A 17,788-nucleotide genomic window follows, 5' to 3' on the forward strand; every position below is an offset into this window, starting at 1 on the left:
AGCAGTTCAGAAGTTACAAGGGTTCCATCAAGAATTTTCAAAAAACATTTCTCAACACAAATGCCAGCCTCCTAACAGAATTTTGAGTCCCCAATTCTGAGTATGTTTATAATTGATCCTCATTATGAATATTATCAGGAATGCTTAGAATATTTTAAGAATATTCTTAACTGTTTTCGAAAAAAGTAGTCAAGATAATAATTTGATCTTTTACCAAATTTAAAAAGTTGTGACTTAGTAACAAAATATAATTCTGTACTCAGTGGTATCATAAGCTTGAAAAATCATTTTTATTAACATACAAAAAAGAATAAGGAAAATAGACATTGTAATTAAACATTTGTTTTCATCTACAAATATGTATTGCAAGTAACAAAACAATAAAATAATTCTTTAAGTCCTTGTGAACAGGCAGAAACAGAGGACAGAATTTTGTAAAATGGAAACAAAAGAGTCTTCTGAAATAGAAAATATTTGGCAATATCTTTTAGTCTCTCAATAAAATTTCCATGTACACAAGTAATCCATATTTACAATATCATATGCAATCTTCTTGATTACATGTAGTAAGAAGTGTACGTGTAATAACTGTACATTCAATTTTAAAATCTAGTTTGTACCATCATTCCTCAGGTTCATTAATGTTGGAACAAAACACAATTCTGCTTCTGTGCCCACTACTGCAAGACAGCATGTAAATACATTAAAAAATAATTCTTTTTTTCAGACTTCTTATAAAAAATAGTACTTTTTATATTAGGTTTTGTAACTTCCTATGTTTTTATAGAAACCCAAACTTGGAATGTAAGCTGTACAGTCATGTCCCTGTAAAAACATAACAATGTAGAAGATTCCAAAACATCCATAAAAATGCTGATAAAAAAAGCTAGAGTTCTAACTTTCACTTATATATTTGAAAATATACTTTTTTAGTTTCCATGTTGCTACTCCTACACATAACTGCAAGTTCTATGGAAGAAAAGCTGATGAAAGGCCACTTTGAGAAACAGATTTAGGATTATCCGTTTTTTCTAAAAAGATGACACTCCAAAGTCCTTCTTATTTTGTTTAGCATTTGAACTAACTTGAACTAAGGATACTTACAAAGATTTTTTTTATCTGTTTGGACAGAAACCAAAAGGCTATAGCATGCAAGCCTATTTTAAATTGCACACACCAAGGTTGAGAAAGGTTTAGGAGCACGGAGCTACTGCATCTTGGAGAGACCTTCCAAAGTCCAAAGGAGCTAGAAGCCCCTGCATCATGTGCATCAGATATCACTGATTATCTGTGTGATACCATAATTTCCCAGAATGGGATCTCCTACCTCCCTGTGAGTTTCTACCAGCATGTTTAACCTCAAATTTGAAAAAGAAAAATACAGCTTGGCAGACTACCCTTGAAAGGTTGCTAATCCTTGGTGTGCAATGAGCTTTGTATCATCAGAATAGAGACAGAAGAAATGCCACCATTCTTTTTTGAAGTATCACTACCCTTGGGTAGTACTCTTGGGCATAATTATTACTATAGCTTAACTTTAACAGCATATAGAACTATTCACCTAAAAGTTTTCATTTCAATACATCCAGTTTACTGATGTGAGAAAGAAATCACAGATTTTGTGTTTTTTCCAGTATATTGTATGGTTAGAGTTTCTTCCAGAATAATCCCTGTACATGTGACTACCTTGCACACAAACACATGCTTTTATTAGATGAGTTAGTGCCATGCAAGGATTGAATGAACTCATTTTCACAGGTGGATGAGACACAGTAACAGGGCAACACATGCCAACTTAAAATGCTGTTGCCTGTGTTGCACCTGTTGCGAAGTGAATAAATGAACTCATACTCCAGAAGTGTTAACAGAGCACCTCTCACAAACACTAAATTTGCATCCACCAGCTCTAAGTTGCTTACTGATTCCACTAAAAAACCATAGACTTGTCTGAGCAGAATATAAAGAGATCACAGAAAAACAAGATAGCAGAGTTAAGTGTTCTCCAGAAGCTACAGTGACTTCCTCTTCCTACTTAATAGGCAATATATAAATTTATAGTAGGATGAGTAACATAATAATGTCATGTCAATTGAACACTATTGTCATGTAAAAAGAGCACTCTCAATTTTCTCTCAAAAACTCATTATCAATACTATTTGGATTTTATGCAGAAGCTGCTCAGAACACTTTTAGGGAAGACATAATTTTGTGGAACTTGAAAAAACACATGCTTGAAAAACAGGGAAAAAGCAGTCCAATCCACTGTACACAGTGGGACTGGAGGAGTGCTCACACAATAGGATAGTATTTCCTTCTCTCATATCTGAATTCTACATGCAAGCATTTAATAGCAGATATTTTCTCAAACATTATACGAATGCTAAATGGTTCCCAGTCATCCACACACATATGTAAGCGATGACACAGAACTAGAGGGTGTAGCCCTTGAGTACCAAATGGTACAGCCAAAAAGTTTTTCTAATAATTTACTATGCTAGCTTTCTACACTGTACTTAGCAAATAATTAAATGTTATTACAAATCAAATAACAGGACCTGAGATGCGCTTTGTCAGAGGAGATCCAAAATAATGCATAACCAAAATTGTTTATACTAATGCAACACTTTGAAGTAGAAAAATTGCATATTTGCCAAAGTTTAATGTGTTTGAATGTTTTAAAAATCTGAACTAAATGAAAATTAATGTAGTCTTTAAAAAAGAAGAAAATGGTATGCTGTCTGAAACACTTTGAGTTCTTTGCAACATGATTAGTGGTAAATTTGGAACAGCTATTGCAGTTATCAAGATTACTTCAGTGGGCTCTACAGCTTTTATAAGAGATCATAATAGAAAGGCTCATCACTTTGGACATGTGCAATCAAAATAATCTGTTATAATTATTCTTCAATGGTAGTAAAAAATAAAAGCATTGTTTATATTTGTGAAAAAAATGAGTAAGAGTAATACATCAATACTCTGATTATTAAAACAAGCTATAAAAGTAAAGTGCCACTACAGACTCAAATAGCATTATTTAACATCTTAATTTTTAAATAAGTTTAAATGGTTTGATTATAGAATAAAGTTTGTCTTCACCCCTGCAACAAAAATGATTGTGACGCCAGTGTGGAGATATCAAAACTGCCTTTCAGTTAGCTGGTAACATTTTCGTCACATCAGTAAGGCACCACTCTTTCTTGGGAGAAACATTTCTCACTTCAAGCTCCTCCCCTCTGTGATACCACTCACCAGTCTACTCTGGTTTCCAATTTCCTAATTTCTAGTCTAGTGCCATAAATCAAGAGGAACTGTACAATCAAATTAAGATAGTAAATACTGCCTTCTGGGATCAAAGGAAAACTTAAATTAAGTGATATATATATATATTTTTAAGTGTGTAGCTATAGTTGTCCAAATAAGACAAATTCTGCCTTCGCTATCTCACCATTTCCTTAGATCTCAGTAACAATCACCCATATCCAAAGCTAAATGCTGTCTCTATGCAACGTACTTGGTAGAGTTGGTTAAAAATAAGTCAACATTTAAAATCTGATAAAAAAATTAAATGTTTTTAAAAGCAACATGACATTTCATGAAAATTTCAGGCAAACTGTTTCATTTCTTTATCTGAATTCAAAATCTGAGGCCAGAAATTTTTACAGTGCAACTCTGCAAAGTGCTGAGTGACCTCAAATCCCACAGATTTTAGCAGCCACTGAGAGGGTTCATCAGCTTAAGAAATCAAGCCTTTTAGAAAGTGAGCATTATCAGAAAAGTTATGTGCTAACCACTAAATTCTGTTCTCTGACATACATTTACAACTCTCACTCATACCTGTAAGATAGTTCAGAAAAAAAACTAGTCTCAATAACTTTTCATAACTGTAAGAGATACAGGCATTAAATTTAGAAGTGATGGAGAAAACATTTTCCCATTATATCTATTTTTAAAGGCATTAAACTTGGCATGTTTTTCATTCCAGCTCTCATTTATTTAATGAGGATTAAGCATGAACCAATATAATGTATTTGGGACTTACTGGAATTTAAATTCATATGCAGAAAACTTGAATACCTTTGAGCAAGCCTGACTGAAAACAAAACCCCAACCTATTTCTGTATCAATATAACTGCATCGGAAGGAGTATTTTTTGGCAACACAATAGCACTATTATACTGTATATTTTCTTTACATTGTTGATCGTTGGCCTGCTTCATCAAGTTTGAGGTTTCGTTTTCTGGCTGCTTCACTATTGAAGCCCACGTCAGATTTATCTGCATTACTACAATCTGTCATTGTGGATTCTGCTTCTGTGCCTTCGGGAGTCCCTCCACTGCGCCGCGGAACTTTAGGAAGCTCCTCTGGCGGGCGTTTCCAGTGGGGCCTGCTTGCCATCCACAGAACGAGTGCACCAAAGATTACAATCAAAAGACCAAGACAATTGACAAAAATTGCTTCTGGTGGGGATGTACTATATGCAGGATTTTTCCTGTAAAAAAAGGTTAAAAAGGGGTAAAAAAAGACATTTTTTTAATGGCAATTCTGATCTAAAACCAGTAGTACCTTGCTAGGCAAGATGTCTTTTTAAAACAAAACAAAACAATGACTCAATACTAGACTGCTATTATTCTGTGCAAAAGGGAGTATAGTTTGCAATTAATAAGTTTAATAAACAAATAAAAAAAAATACTTACAGTGAAAATATAAGCTTTTCTGTGATTCCCATGAGAGCTGATGCAATCACTGTTGCAAAGATGAGGAGGCCCGAATAAATATGTATTGGCATGAGAGCTGCTCGAAGCGGAACTGCAGCAAAGGGGAGTAGAAAGACAGCAAAACCCAGGAGAAGCTAAACATGAAAAAGATTCAGAGATAAAAATTAATGGGATACAAGCTGCACTTTTCAAGCAGACTCAAAATCATCGTAAAAATTCCATTTTGAGATGTCTTCAGGTACAAATATAGTATGAATTGAAATTTTCATTTTTGAATCTTCACTACTAAGACCAAAACCATAATTCTAGATTAGTGCCTGGGAAACAGACATGAAATATTTTATAAATAATCCGACCTAATACCAATGTCCAAACTGAGTGGTAATGATAAAACCAAAACCAAACTGAGTACTGGAGAAACAAAGTTTCAATGTCACTAATTTAGTAATACTTCAAAGGTGTGAGTAGCTACATTTTAACAGTCCCTTCAATTTCTCTTCAATTTTAATTTCTCTTCTCCCCTTTCATTATAGATTTACACGTAAAGGAACATCAGAAGGCAGTTTAACCTGCTGTCTTCAGTGGACTATAGAATTTCACCTTGTTACAGCTTTGGTTGTATTGGTACATGTCCCTAGAAGGGCACTGGTCTATATCTGAATATATCAATCAGATGGCATTTACAGAGTGAAGGTGTGTGCGGTGGGGGGAAGTTGTTCAGGGCCAGAAGTCCTCCCATTAGCACTTACTGTGCAGTGGATGGTAACCCATCATGTCACGTGGTTTCAGTCACAGACTTGCCCAGTCACACTGAGGCTGCATCCAATCTTTACTTTGTCCCATCATTACTTACTCCTGCTGCTAAATTAGAAATAGTGCATGAATTTTAACTTCCAGCCTTAGTCCTTGTTCTGCCTTTCTGTGCTGGATTAAAGAACCTAGTATTTTCTCCCTAGGAAGCTTTTTAATACACTGTAATCAAGTCATCTCTTAATCTTCTTTTAGATCTGAACAGTTCTGGCTTTTTAAGTCTTTCACTGGAAGACAGTTTTTCCAGCTCTCATATTACTTTTCCAGCTTTTCTTTGCACTTTTTTCAATTTTTTAACATTTACAAAAATGTATTCCATATTCCATAGTATTCCATATTAGTCTCACTAATGCAATATATAGAGGTAAAAATAGTCTCTTACAAACAGATTTATTTTTCCTGTTGTCACAGCATCACAAGAACTCATTTTGAGTCCACTTTGAATACTTCTTTTCAGAGACATTGCTTTCCAAAAGACAGTCTCCATTTTACATTTCTGCCCTATTCTTAAATGTGTAACTTTGTGCTATACTATATTAACATACATTTGGCTTCAGTACAATATATTTACACTTCTGTTTCTACAGGTATATTATTATATGAGCATCTCCTCAAGAATACCACTAAGAATTATTATTTTTATAGTCTGACTATTGGAGGGAAAATATTTACAGTAAAATTTACTTGTTTTACTCTTGTCATGTTTGCACATTAATTCTTAGATCAACATACCACTTCTGGCAAATGCAAAGTGTCTTGTCTATTAACAGAAATACTACTTTATTAGTCCTTTCTAGTAATAGTTCTCAATCACTTTACAAACTCCTGTGAAGTCTCTGACTGGAGACTTACATCCCAGTTTGGAAGAAGTAATACCACAGTTCTATGGACAAGGCAGCCAAGGCTTTGAGTTAAGTGACATTGATCATGTTCATAGTAGCAAAATGAGAGGCAGATTGAAGATCAGCAGACCCAGCAGTAACTCGTTCACATGGCTATGCCTTAGATCTACACTGCCCCCTGTTGCACTTGTTCTGTCTTGAGGCCAAGAAGTGACAACCTAAAACTATACTAATTGGAAAAAAAAGGCAAAACAGTAATTCAGCTGAGAACTCCTTAATAAAAGCTCTAAATATATTTAAATAAGCTGTTTACAAACCAAATCACTTATTTCTCATTAAAAAAAAAAAAGATACACTATGGTTTTGTAAATGAAAATGTTCTTCCATAGTTATTTTTCAAAACAATCTAAGAATCCATGATACTAGTCCACAGATTCAATAGTTCTCATCTCGTATCACCAAAATAAGAGACATATGTCAGTTTTGCTTTAACTTCAGCAGTTTATAGAGCTTAAAAACACACTACTGTAAACCTGAATAGTAAATAAACTACAATTATCCCAGCAAATAAACAAAATATGCTTTAAAGTACATTTTTCTTTGAAGTCAAGGATCCAGTATTTGCACATTTACATGTTAATTTGACAAATCACAGAATGTAAAATGGGTATCCCAATAGCTAGAGCATATTAGCGAGGGCCTACTGTACCTGAATTATTCAACACATTCTTAAACTTTACAACCTGGTTATAAATAAAGTTAAATTCTGACCTGGAGAGAATAAAATATAACAGCAGTCAGCCCAATCCAGCTGTGCAGACTGTACATGTTAGGAATGTTCCTGGCATTGTGGTATTCAAACACGGCTACCATAGAAACAATTGCAAGAATCATAGCTATGGTATTTAACCCAGCATGGATGAACTTCATCAGGAGTTTGCTGCATTTCCAGGTCCAGGGCAATCTGTATACAATAATGGCTGAGGAAAGAACAGAAACAAGATTTCATGCCTTATAGGATAACTTCTCTAAAATTTTAATAATCGTGCATCATGCAAATCATTCCAATGTAAATTACAGGAAAATCAAACCTTTAGTCCTCCAAAAAAGTCTGTTCAAAGTTTTTTCTCCTACACAACCTAACACATAACATATTCCAAATATACACTGAGGCTTAAATACAGTTTTTAGAGAGATTTCTTTCTTTTTTAGAAAATTTTAGGTAAGTTTCAAAAAATAACAGCAAACAACAGTATTGTCTATTCCCAATTAAGGCCCCATTCCTTAAACTGATCTAGCTGCGATTCTGCATAGGAGTTAGATTTTCCTACTAGTCAGATTGGAGGAACAGGGCTCAATTCTTTTATCCAGAAAATCAATTACTAGGGAAGCGTGTAAGAATGTTTTTATATTCATTCTCTTTGCCAGTTTTGAATGCCTTTATCAAGTAATTACATAGATATTTTTACGACTTATCTATTACATATATATTAATAGGATTACTTTAAAGGGGAAAATGCTACTCACTGAGTTTAAGGGAATCATAATCTGACTCTTGAAAACAAAAGGATTTGGCAACTAAACACTTCAAACTTAATCTTAGATAAATGTAAGCTTTTCGCCTATATTATCATGTATAATACTAGCAGGCTATGTTTTGTCCAGTCTGAACAAAGCAACAATTTCTAAACAGTGATCTAACTCCAGATGGCTCATGAGGACAACTTAGCGCAGAGCTGCTTCTTGCCCATCCCTTTTCTCAGTTCCCCACTGCCCCGTCTCTGCCACAACTGCCCGTCACATGCCCCAGCCACAGGTGCTTTCCACAGGGGAACATATGGATCAGACCATGTGACTGAAGCCCCAGGTACATCTTATTACAAACCAGTAGTACTTCCAGATATGCAACAACAAATAAGTATATTCAGGTAATAGGGGACAAATATTTATGGCATGCTTGGTCACTTGACAAAAGATCAGTGCCCACACCCGTAATGTCTTTCCTGAGCAAAAGCCTGAGCTTTATTGATCTGGTTCATCAAATACTCATTTAATGTTTCTGGTTATGAAATTACATTCAAATTCCTCTATATAATTAGCTATACTAAAATCAAGGAACAGAATGTATGCAGGTTTAAAAATGTTCCTGTTCCAAACATTCAGAAACACATTACTATGCGCACCAGATAAGAAAAATATGTATTACCTGATAAATACAAAGATGAAGAATTTAGGTAAGTAGTTCTCATGCTTTCCTCATTACTTCTCTGTAACCTTAGTTTTTTATTTTATTTTATTTAAATTCTGTATGTTGTGCTGAAAACTAACAAATGACAAATTAATTTTAAAGTTCTATTTACACATATGTATTTTTATTTAGATGCATGCCAGAAAGTGTAATATTCTACTAAACAATTCACAAAGAAAACTCTGTTTGTAAGTGGAATTTCCAGACTACAAGTGGATTTTAAATCATTATATGCTTTTACATGTATAATACTGGAATGGAAGTGACGCTTAGAATATTTAAATATATATAACAGGTAGTTCTCAGCTTTCTATTTTTTAAAAGTGGAACTAGTGAATCAAAATCAGGAAGATGGAAGCCTACTGTCAAGACAGCTTGACAGTAGTCAAGGTATAAGACACAGATTGATTTCTGTGATTCAGCACATCAAGCTTATGATCACCTCCAACAGTTCTCAAAAAGTTATATAGAGGATAATGTTATATCTTGTTAATATTGAAATAATTGCCTGCATTAATTTAATATTAATTTAACTATGATTACTGATTTTATATGGCCTGTATGCCATAAAGCCCCAGGCAAGCCTCAATATCTCATGAAGGTATTTGAAACTATATGATAGAAAAGCAATGAATACAGACTGAGGGCTTGGACACTTGTTAACAATACCATGCCTTAGCATGTTATATGCCATAGCCCAGACAAAATACATAATAGTACGCTTTGGTTTAATCTTCTTTCACTGAGGGCTATGTGTGAAGTTATACACTGCAACTTGAGCAAATCTGATGGTCCACCACTGTCAGAAGAGATAGTTCCCCCCAACCACCACCTTTGCTCTGTCTGACTGTGCTCTCCCCCACTTAGTCACAACCGGTGTGTGTCTGACCAGCAGGAGGGAGCAAGACACTGGGGCACAGAGGTGAGAGGAGGAGAATTGATGGGAGGAGGAACCTTCCACTTTCAGTGGTGTGAGCTCTTAAAGACTGGCTCAGCAAGGGGTAAAAGCACATACATAGTTACTGCATTTATACCTGTTCAGATGACATGCTAAAGTAGTCCCGTGAAGAACTTTCTTGAGTATAGCATCTCTACTCTTAAAAGATTTGAGATTATTTAAGACCAGGCATCCTTAGACACAGGTTCTTTACTCTGATCTCACTCCTGTTATGAGCTCTGATTTTAAAGGATGTCATGTTGGACAGAGTGATCTTGCAAAATCTTGTATTTGGTGTGAAACATCTGTTCTCACCAAATATACACAGCAAAAATCTGAAGTTAGTTGTCTAGGACTTCTGGCTGCCATGTGCTGTGGGGAGGTGTTAAGGACTGCTCACGAGAACCCTTCCACTCCAGAGTCATGCAGCCTGTCTCTCTGAGTCTGCGTGCACTGACACAACAGCTCACAGCTGCCAGAAGGAGAATGTTACTTTTCACTCCTCCCATTTCCTCTCCTGCTCCTTCATGGATGATCCTGTTGCTTACTTTCTGCTAGTTCTGGATGCCTGCTGGTTTTTTTTGAGAACCACTTTAACACTAAAATGGACAAAATGAACCCAACAAAAAAGTGCCTATTTATGATTTCAGTGGGGCTCAAATTAAGCTGCCTCTTTGCAGCTTGCCTGTGATGAGACCCAGTTGCTTTCCCTTCAGATTCTTGAAAATTCTACAACCCATCAGCTGATAGAAACTCCGTGAGTTTGCTATTTTTCCTTTGAACAGACGTTGTGTTATGTTCAAAAAAGAGGTAATCATATTGTTTGTCAGACAACTCAGAGCAAGCATTTATCGTCAGATGTGATTTAAAGATGAAGGAATGTTTACGTCAAGAGATTTGCATTACTGAAAAAGGATTGCGATAAGATGATATAAGAAAACACATTATGAAAATCATATTTAACACTGAAGATCTGATCTTCTTGAACTGCTCCACCATTTCAGGTAACTTGTGAAGCTAGCTAGTCAGCCATTATAACCTACTCCAAGGGATGACACTTCCTGGATAAATCTTAGAGCATCATCCTTTTTGCAGCTATTGTTAGATGGTTGCCTTAGTCACTTCGAGCAGTTAGTCTGGGCATTTTGCACCTTCTCTAGTCAAGGATGGAAGGACCCACTGTTACTCATTTGCTCTTTAAAATGCAGTTAAATAATCATTTGAGCCAATCTATTAGCTTACTGCTGCAGAAAGGGGGGAATTTCCCTACTATATTTTCCCCTCCACCTTCTCTTTGCTTTTGCATGTTGTCCACCCTCTCCCTTCTCCCATCTATGGCACTTCTGAGACCCACTGAAATCAGTTCAATTTGTTAATCCAGCAAAATCTGAACCTTTTAAGGGGTGTTTTGGTTTCTGCTGGGTGAGGTCTGACAAGCACAAGAATTGGCACAAACAAAAAGCGGTAGGAAGATGAAACCAGAGCAAGGAGAAAGCTAAAAGGAATAAAGGAAAAAAGTAGGACTTTTTCAGCTGGAGTGAGCTGTTAGATTGTCTCATGCACCTATGTAATTTCATCTGTACAGATGAAATTTAATTGACTCTGGAACATCACAAGGTAATGTGGTAGACTAGGACCTTTTCTTTCTCCTTTTCTTTAAGATCTTTTAAGTAACACTCCTGTTGTATTCCTTTATTAATATATTTCTGCCCTTAGGCTACATCCTCTTGTTTACAGGCTGTTTAAAATACAAGTTATATGATATTTATAAGTGATATATGATGAGAAGTATTAATTGTGCAAATATCTCCCAAGATTTATAATGTCAGCCTTGCTGCAGACTTTATATAGAGCTTCTATATGACTGAGAAGCACAGAAAGGCTGATCCGAAGATGGGAAACAAAGACCGCCCCATCCTCCTAGTTCTGACTCTGTTCGGTTTCCTGCAGCCCCCCAAACAACCATGCTGCTCCTCCAATTCCAGCAGAGATTGTCATATCTTTGTAGAAAAAACCTTGCTTTGTTAGGTGAGTAATGAGATGAGAAATTCTCAAAAATCATTTATGCTCAATTATGTCTTGATGGCTCCCATATTTAGTCCTTTGGGAGGGTGCCAAACATAATGATTTGCAAGGCAAACATGAAATGGCATGCAAATACTGCTTTGGAGCATGCCCTGGTGCCTACTGTCATTGTCCAACATTTCCACATATAAAATAAGACAATCCTTTATTTACTTATTTAACCCATTCTATCGCACTACTATTCCTTCAAGCTATTCTTAAAACCCACTTTTTCCTCATGTTTTTTTTTCCTATCTTTTTTTTTAAAATAACTGTTGCTGTACTAATGTTCACTAGGACTTTTATTACCTGTATTTTTCCCACTTTCAGTTTAGAAATCATCTGGACAATTACCATGCACAGACAGTGTTTTGCCACGTATCATTTACCTATGCACTGATCCACAAATAGTAAGTATTAATGCCTACAGCTTTTCATATGATTAACATGAGGCATGTAACACTTTTGTCAGGGTACATCTACTTCCCCATATCCACATTATTATCATCATCCTCTCTGCCTTATATAGACCAACAATACAACATTTCTATTCCTATTTGTGTAGACTCTACTGTACCCAAGAAACAGGTGATTTTTTGCTTATTATTTCAAAATCTGTATATCATTTCACTAAGATATGTATTCAGTTATTCCTTACTATTTTTAAACACTTAAAGATTTTACTTCTTTTTATGGCATGTGTGCAAAGAGGTATCCTATCACAAAGACTCATCCAAATTACTTTGAATTTGATGGCGATTGAATTCTGTCAGCTAAATTTGGATCAGATCCACAGTGGAATCTTATCTGTTGATATTTCATCTCATTTAGTATGATCTTTCTTCTGTCTCTGTCTTTGCTTTTCTTGTTATACGATAGGAATTCCTACTCCAAATAATGCTCTATTATCAATGAATTCTTTGTATAAAATCTTTTCAAGCTATGGTGAACTTTTCTTTACCTTATAAATACCCTTACATACATATGGCTTGAAGCAACATCCTTACTCTTTGATGCAGGGACAAACTAAGTTTCTGGAGAAAAAAAAGAAAAGGGGTAGGAAGAACTTCTGCAGAAAACCTCCATTTTCTGCAAAAAAGTCTATGTTTGTAAAAAAAATCTGTAATTTGATATCCTGGTAAAGTCAACAGGTGTTTTGTTATTGCTTTACTTATTTATAGCCTAAAATTACACTTTGCATGATCTATTGGGCAATATTATATAAAGCAACTTCAAAATATTGTTCATTGCTCACAAGTAATACGTAACTTTAAGCCACAAAGCTCAGAACCCCACTCCCATTGAAAAAATGAAATTTGTAGTGTATGTTCAAATCACAGAATTCCCTACCTAATGCAAAACTAGATGGCCCCCACTCCTCGTGCATGTTCCAGCCTCAAACTGTGGGGCTGCTGCCGGAGAGCGAGCACACACGCCTTCCCAACAACACGTTCCACTGGAATGAATGTCCAGATGTGCTGGACAAGTTTCCTGGCTGTATGAATGCGGCGTATCATTCACCAGTGAAGCAAATGTAAATAAGGTTATTAAAAATGAAATTGTAAGTTAACTTCTCCTATTACAGAGAAAAAGTACTCCTGTTTACATTTATACGCTAAGTCTCTAGGCATTCTTAATTACTGAAGAACAGTGAAATCTTCCCCTCACCTCTCCCCAGAAAAATCCGTGCTAAAATTATGGAGGATTTCCACTGTTCTTCTCTGCAATATTTATTTGCCCTGCTTGGAGACATTACTAATGTTTCACTTAATTCTCTTCGTGTTGAAACTAACAAGAATTTTATCAACTGGCTTTATGGGAAATTATTGCTGGATTTGTTGTCGCTGTCAGTTTCCCCCATTTGTCTTAATGAATTTATTTTCACCTCCAAATTTCAAGATTCTTAAGGTACTGTCCAGTGCCCTTATTTTTGCAATGTTTAGCTTTAGTTTAAATCTATTCACAGGCATAGCTAGGTTAGCACCTCTGTGGTCTTCTATCATTGTCTGTTTTTTAAACTTTACTAAGAGTATTGTATTTTTCTTCCTTCCTAAACTGAAATCATTTATGAACTACATCATGTCAACTTTTTTCTGTTTTCTTGGAATTAGCCAATAACACTGACAGCAAAAAGACGGTTCAAAATCCAACATTCCTATCAGCCCCAAGCAGCAACGCTTGCACTTCAGACATAACATGCTAATGGCATGCGATGGAAAAAAGGATATTGTTAATGTTACAAGAATAATAGGGAGCATTTAAAAGTTAGTCTAAGTCTAAACAGTAGGCAATCAAAAGTTCCTACCCCCACTCATCAGAACCACTTTACGTTACCTAAGCAAACTGAATGAAGAATGAATTTAAAAAGTACATTTTACAAACTAATTTACGCTGAGGCTGGGCAAACCAACTGTTTTATAATGATGGTGATGCGGCTGCATTTTCTCTGGCACGAAACCCTTTCCTGGACCCAGCTTCAGCGGTGCTGAACTTTCCTTTCTGCTCATGGGGCTTGAGAGAGTGAGCCAGAGAGGGGAAGGAGGGAGAAGCTTTCCGGAGGCAGCACTTCTGGCATTTCGGTTCCCAACTTGCAGAAATTCACGCTGACTAGGAAAACACACCTCGCAAGCGTTACTCAAAGCGCAAGGAAATCCCAGGCCAGGGTAAACAAGTGATGGCAGAGAAAAGCATATATAGCAGCTTCGGCTTGTTACAAAAGACCCTTTGTCCCTTCCGCCCCCGGCACAAGCGCCAGCCTCCCTGAACGGCTCCGCCGTGGAGACAGGAGCAGCGCCGGCGCCGCGGGGCGGCCCCGCCGCTCCCGCCAGCCCCGGCGGCCCCTCCGCGCCGCGCCGCAGCGCCCTGCTCCGCTCCGCTCCGCGCCGCGCGCACCCACCGATGCCCTGGATGAAGACGAAGCCGGTGACGATGAGGACCGGGTGCCAGTTGAACTCCCCCGCGCCCCCGTCCCAGCTGAGCCCCTCGCGGTAGTGGAAGACCCAGATGAGGGCGAAGATGACGGACAGGAAACCGACGAGCAGCGCCGAGACCAGCAGCGCCAAGAAGCGCCCGTAGTCCTCCATCTTCGGGGCCCCGTGCGCGGCAGGGCCGCCGGCAGGGAGCGGAGCGGAGCGGAGGGGCAGGACAGGGCAGAGCAGGGCGGGCGCCGCGCTGACCGCCTCCCCCCGCGGCGCCGCGGGCGGGGGCAGGCCGGGGCCGGGGCCGGGGCCGGGGCCGCGGGCGGGGGCGGGGCGGCCGCGCGGAGCCCGCCCCGGCGCGGCGGCGTGAGCGCGTGCCCCTGCGCCGACCGTTACTGCGGCCGCGGGCCCAACGGCTGCCGGCCGCCGCGCGGCCCCGGCGCGGCCCCGGCGCGGCCCTTGCCCTGCCTGCCCCGGGCGGCCCCTCCGCGGGGCGGCGGCTCCCCCGCAGCCGCCCTCCGGGCCTCAACGTGCCCGGGGCTGGCGGCGCTGCAGCCTCCGAGGGCAGCTGCTGCCTGCCCCGTGGCCCCGATGCAGCTCCTCGGCACCGCTGTTTAACGCGGAGCTTTTTTTCCTTTTTTTCCTTTTTTTCCTTTTTTTCCTTTTTTTCCTTTTTTTCCTTTTTTTCCTTTTTTTCCTTTTTTTCCTTTTTTTCCTTTTTTTCCTTTTTTCCTTAACGTAGTTTTTACAAACTTGACAAGTTTTTCTTTCACATTCTGAACTCTGAGTTACAAATGGCTCCTCTGTGCCAGCCCGTCCCCTGCAAGGATGCCTGCGCCAGGCCCCGGGCTCCCTGCTCAGCCTGGCGCCAGGCTCTTCATATTTGAAGGCTTTGGACGCTTGGGAGGCGGTTCACGTTTGAAGGCTTTGGACGCTTGGGAGGCGGTTCACGTTTGAAGGCTTTGGACGCTTGGGAGGTGGTTCACGTTTGAAGGCTTTAGAGGTTTGGTGCTAGCGGGGCTTGGTGGGTGTGGTGACGGTGGGTGCTAATGGGTAAGGAGTTTACAGGCCTGCTATAAAGATAAACCCAAGCAGCCACAAGCTGTGAGAGATAAACCAGGAACACTAGTGTGATAGAGACGGCATACAGAAAATGCAGGCTAGGCGCATGCTTAAATGAGAAACACCTGACATGGAGACGCACACCAGTGCACTCGGGGCATGTGTCTGTGGTGGTGATCCCCTTTAGCTCCCACTGCATTCACTGAGTGTTGTAAATGTAAAACAGATATTATCCAGTTTCCTATATGGACTCTGGCCCAGATATGTAAAAGTATTTGAGCATTGTTCTGCTCAGTGTTGCAAGACCTACCAAATTTAGGCAATTTAGTCACATGAGAGACCAGAAGCAGGAAACTGGCTGCTTGAGTGAAAAGAGAGGCCATGGGCAATGCTGTGTGCAGGCAGAAGTGGGAAGGGTGCACCCTCAACTCCCCAAACCAGGCATCACAACCAGAAGAATGGAGAGGAAATGAGGGAAACTCCCTGTAGCTGCTCTTGCTTTGCTTGGGACTGGCGTAGCAGTGAGGTGCGAATGTGGTAGCCTGCATTCTGGGGATCCTGTCATGGCTGTGTGATGGCTTGTGTGGCTCAGGGATCATCTGTCCTGGGGCTGTTGTGATTTAAATCTATGTGACACCAATAACACCAAACATTAGATGTTAACAGTGCCACGGCTGCCTTGTGCAATATTACATGGCCCAATTTAGGACATCCCTGGCAAGTCCTGCTGTGCCCCATTTGTGCTTGTCTCACCTAGTTTTCCCTTTCTGCAGCACTAAGGCCATCTGCAGAATCTTTCTGCCCTGTCTGGAGGCAGACAAGGCTCTTGCTTTCCCCAGCAATGCACTAAAGCTGCTGTGTTGAGAGGTCATGGGAGGTCCATGGATCCTCAGAGAAGGAGGAGCGAAGAAAGTGTTGTTTTGAGGTGGATGTTTTGCACCTTCTCCTGAGACAGGGAAGAGAAGAGGTCCCAGCACTTCTACTGCTGCTTTGCACTGAAGCATCTATCATGGGCTGTTTTTCCCTGACCAAGTATTTCTCCCTACACGCATCTCGCTTTCCAACCTGACAGCAAAGCAAGGGGTTGGTAACAGGAGAGCAACCCTCAATCCTGGCTTCTGAAGAAACTCTACTGATCTAGTACACACAAGATTGGTGGTAAGATTACAATACTTTTTATGATTTTTTTATTTAGTGTCAATATTCTACAAGATTGAAATGGTATTTTCCGTGTTATTACCTACTGTATTTTTGTTGTTTGATATAGGGAGGGTTTACCAATGTAGCTAAACTGTACATTCAGTAAAAGTCAGGCATCTAAGAAAGTGTTTATGTGGTAATATATTACCATATCTACAAAACTATAATAATATAAAAATACTCTGTTACACCACTGTATTTCCAGCAAAGCTTGGCATAGCTTATGTTAAGAAAATGCCCTCATTTCAATCCCTGTATTCTTCATCATTACTAGTATCATTACTAAAGTAATGATAACACATCCTCACAGAAAATCATGTCAGGCAGAGATTACATTTCACTGAATCCTTGGCAAATATACTTACACGAGCAAAATGCATAGTAAAAATCTTACTTTAGGCCTTTCAGTTCTGGGCAGAGTAACATGTATCTTTGCATATCTGTAAGTATCAGCTTGTGTTTATAAAAAGTGACTGTGCTCTTTTCGTTCATCCAAATAATGTATTAAGGGCTGATTATTCTGAAAATAGTCATATGCATAGATTTACGTAGTGCATAAGAACTGTTACTGAAGCCATGAGATTGATCATTTAAGTTAGTGCATCTGACGATATCTGCAAGATCAGGAATTGGCAGACACAACAATACCATTTCTTAGTGAAGATACTAAGCTCAGTTACTAATCTTTATAGCTGTGTCCATTAAGGAATGACACAGACAAATCCATATGTTAGGGCCGGATTGCAGGGTAACATTTCATTCAGATTTTAGTTCATAAAGCTTTTGTTGTTGTTTTCCAAACAGCAGTGCTGGAGGACATGATTTAAGTAGAATCAGATACTTACCAACACGTTATTTGAGGTTGCTTGAGATGTCTTGTAACATGTTAATGTAGGACCAGCTTGTGCACCATATTTGGATAAAAATGTGGTTATAGCCCAGCAATCTTATGAGGCACGATCTCTGTTCAGAAATATTATGGTCCATTCACG

The 17,788-nt window shown here is 38.9% G+C and overlaps 1 protein-coding gene across 1 annotated transcript; it reads right to left on the reverse strand.

Moving 5' to 3' along the window:
* Positions 1-266: 266 nt before the first annotated feature.
* On the reverse strand, positions 267-14,795 carry CYBRD1 (cytochrome b reductase 1). Its single transcript, XM_013960785.2, has 4 exons — positions 14,513-14,795; positions 7,139-7,347; positions 4,695-4,849; positions 267-4,489 (listed from the first exon to the last, which is right to left on the reverse strand). The coding sequence occupies exons 1-4, from the start codon at positions 14,697-14,699 to the stop codon at positions 4,189-4,191; spliced, it is 852 nt and encodes a 283-aa protein (XP_013816239.1). The 5' UTR covers positions 14,700-14,795; the 3' UTR covers positions 267-4,188.
* Positions 14,796-17,788: the final 2,993 nt, after the last annotated feature.

The sequence above is a fragment of the Apteryx mantelli genome, chromosome 6 (genome assembly GCF_036417845.1).
Source record: "Apteryx mantelli isolate bAptMan1 chromosome 6, bAptMan1.hap1, whole genome shotgun sequence".
Classification (NCBI taxonomy): domain Eukaryota; kingdom Metazoa; phylum Chordata; class Aves; order Apterygiformes; family Apterygidae; genus Apteryx; species Apteryx mantelli.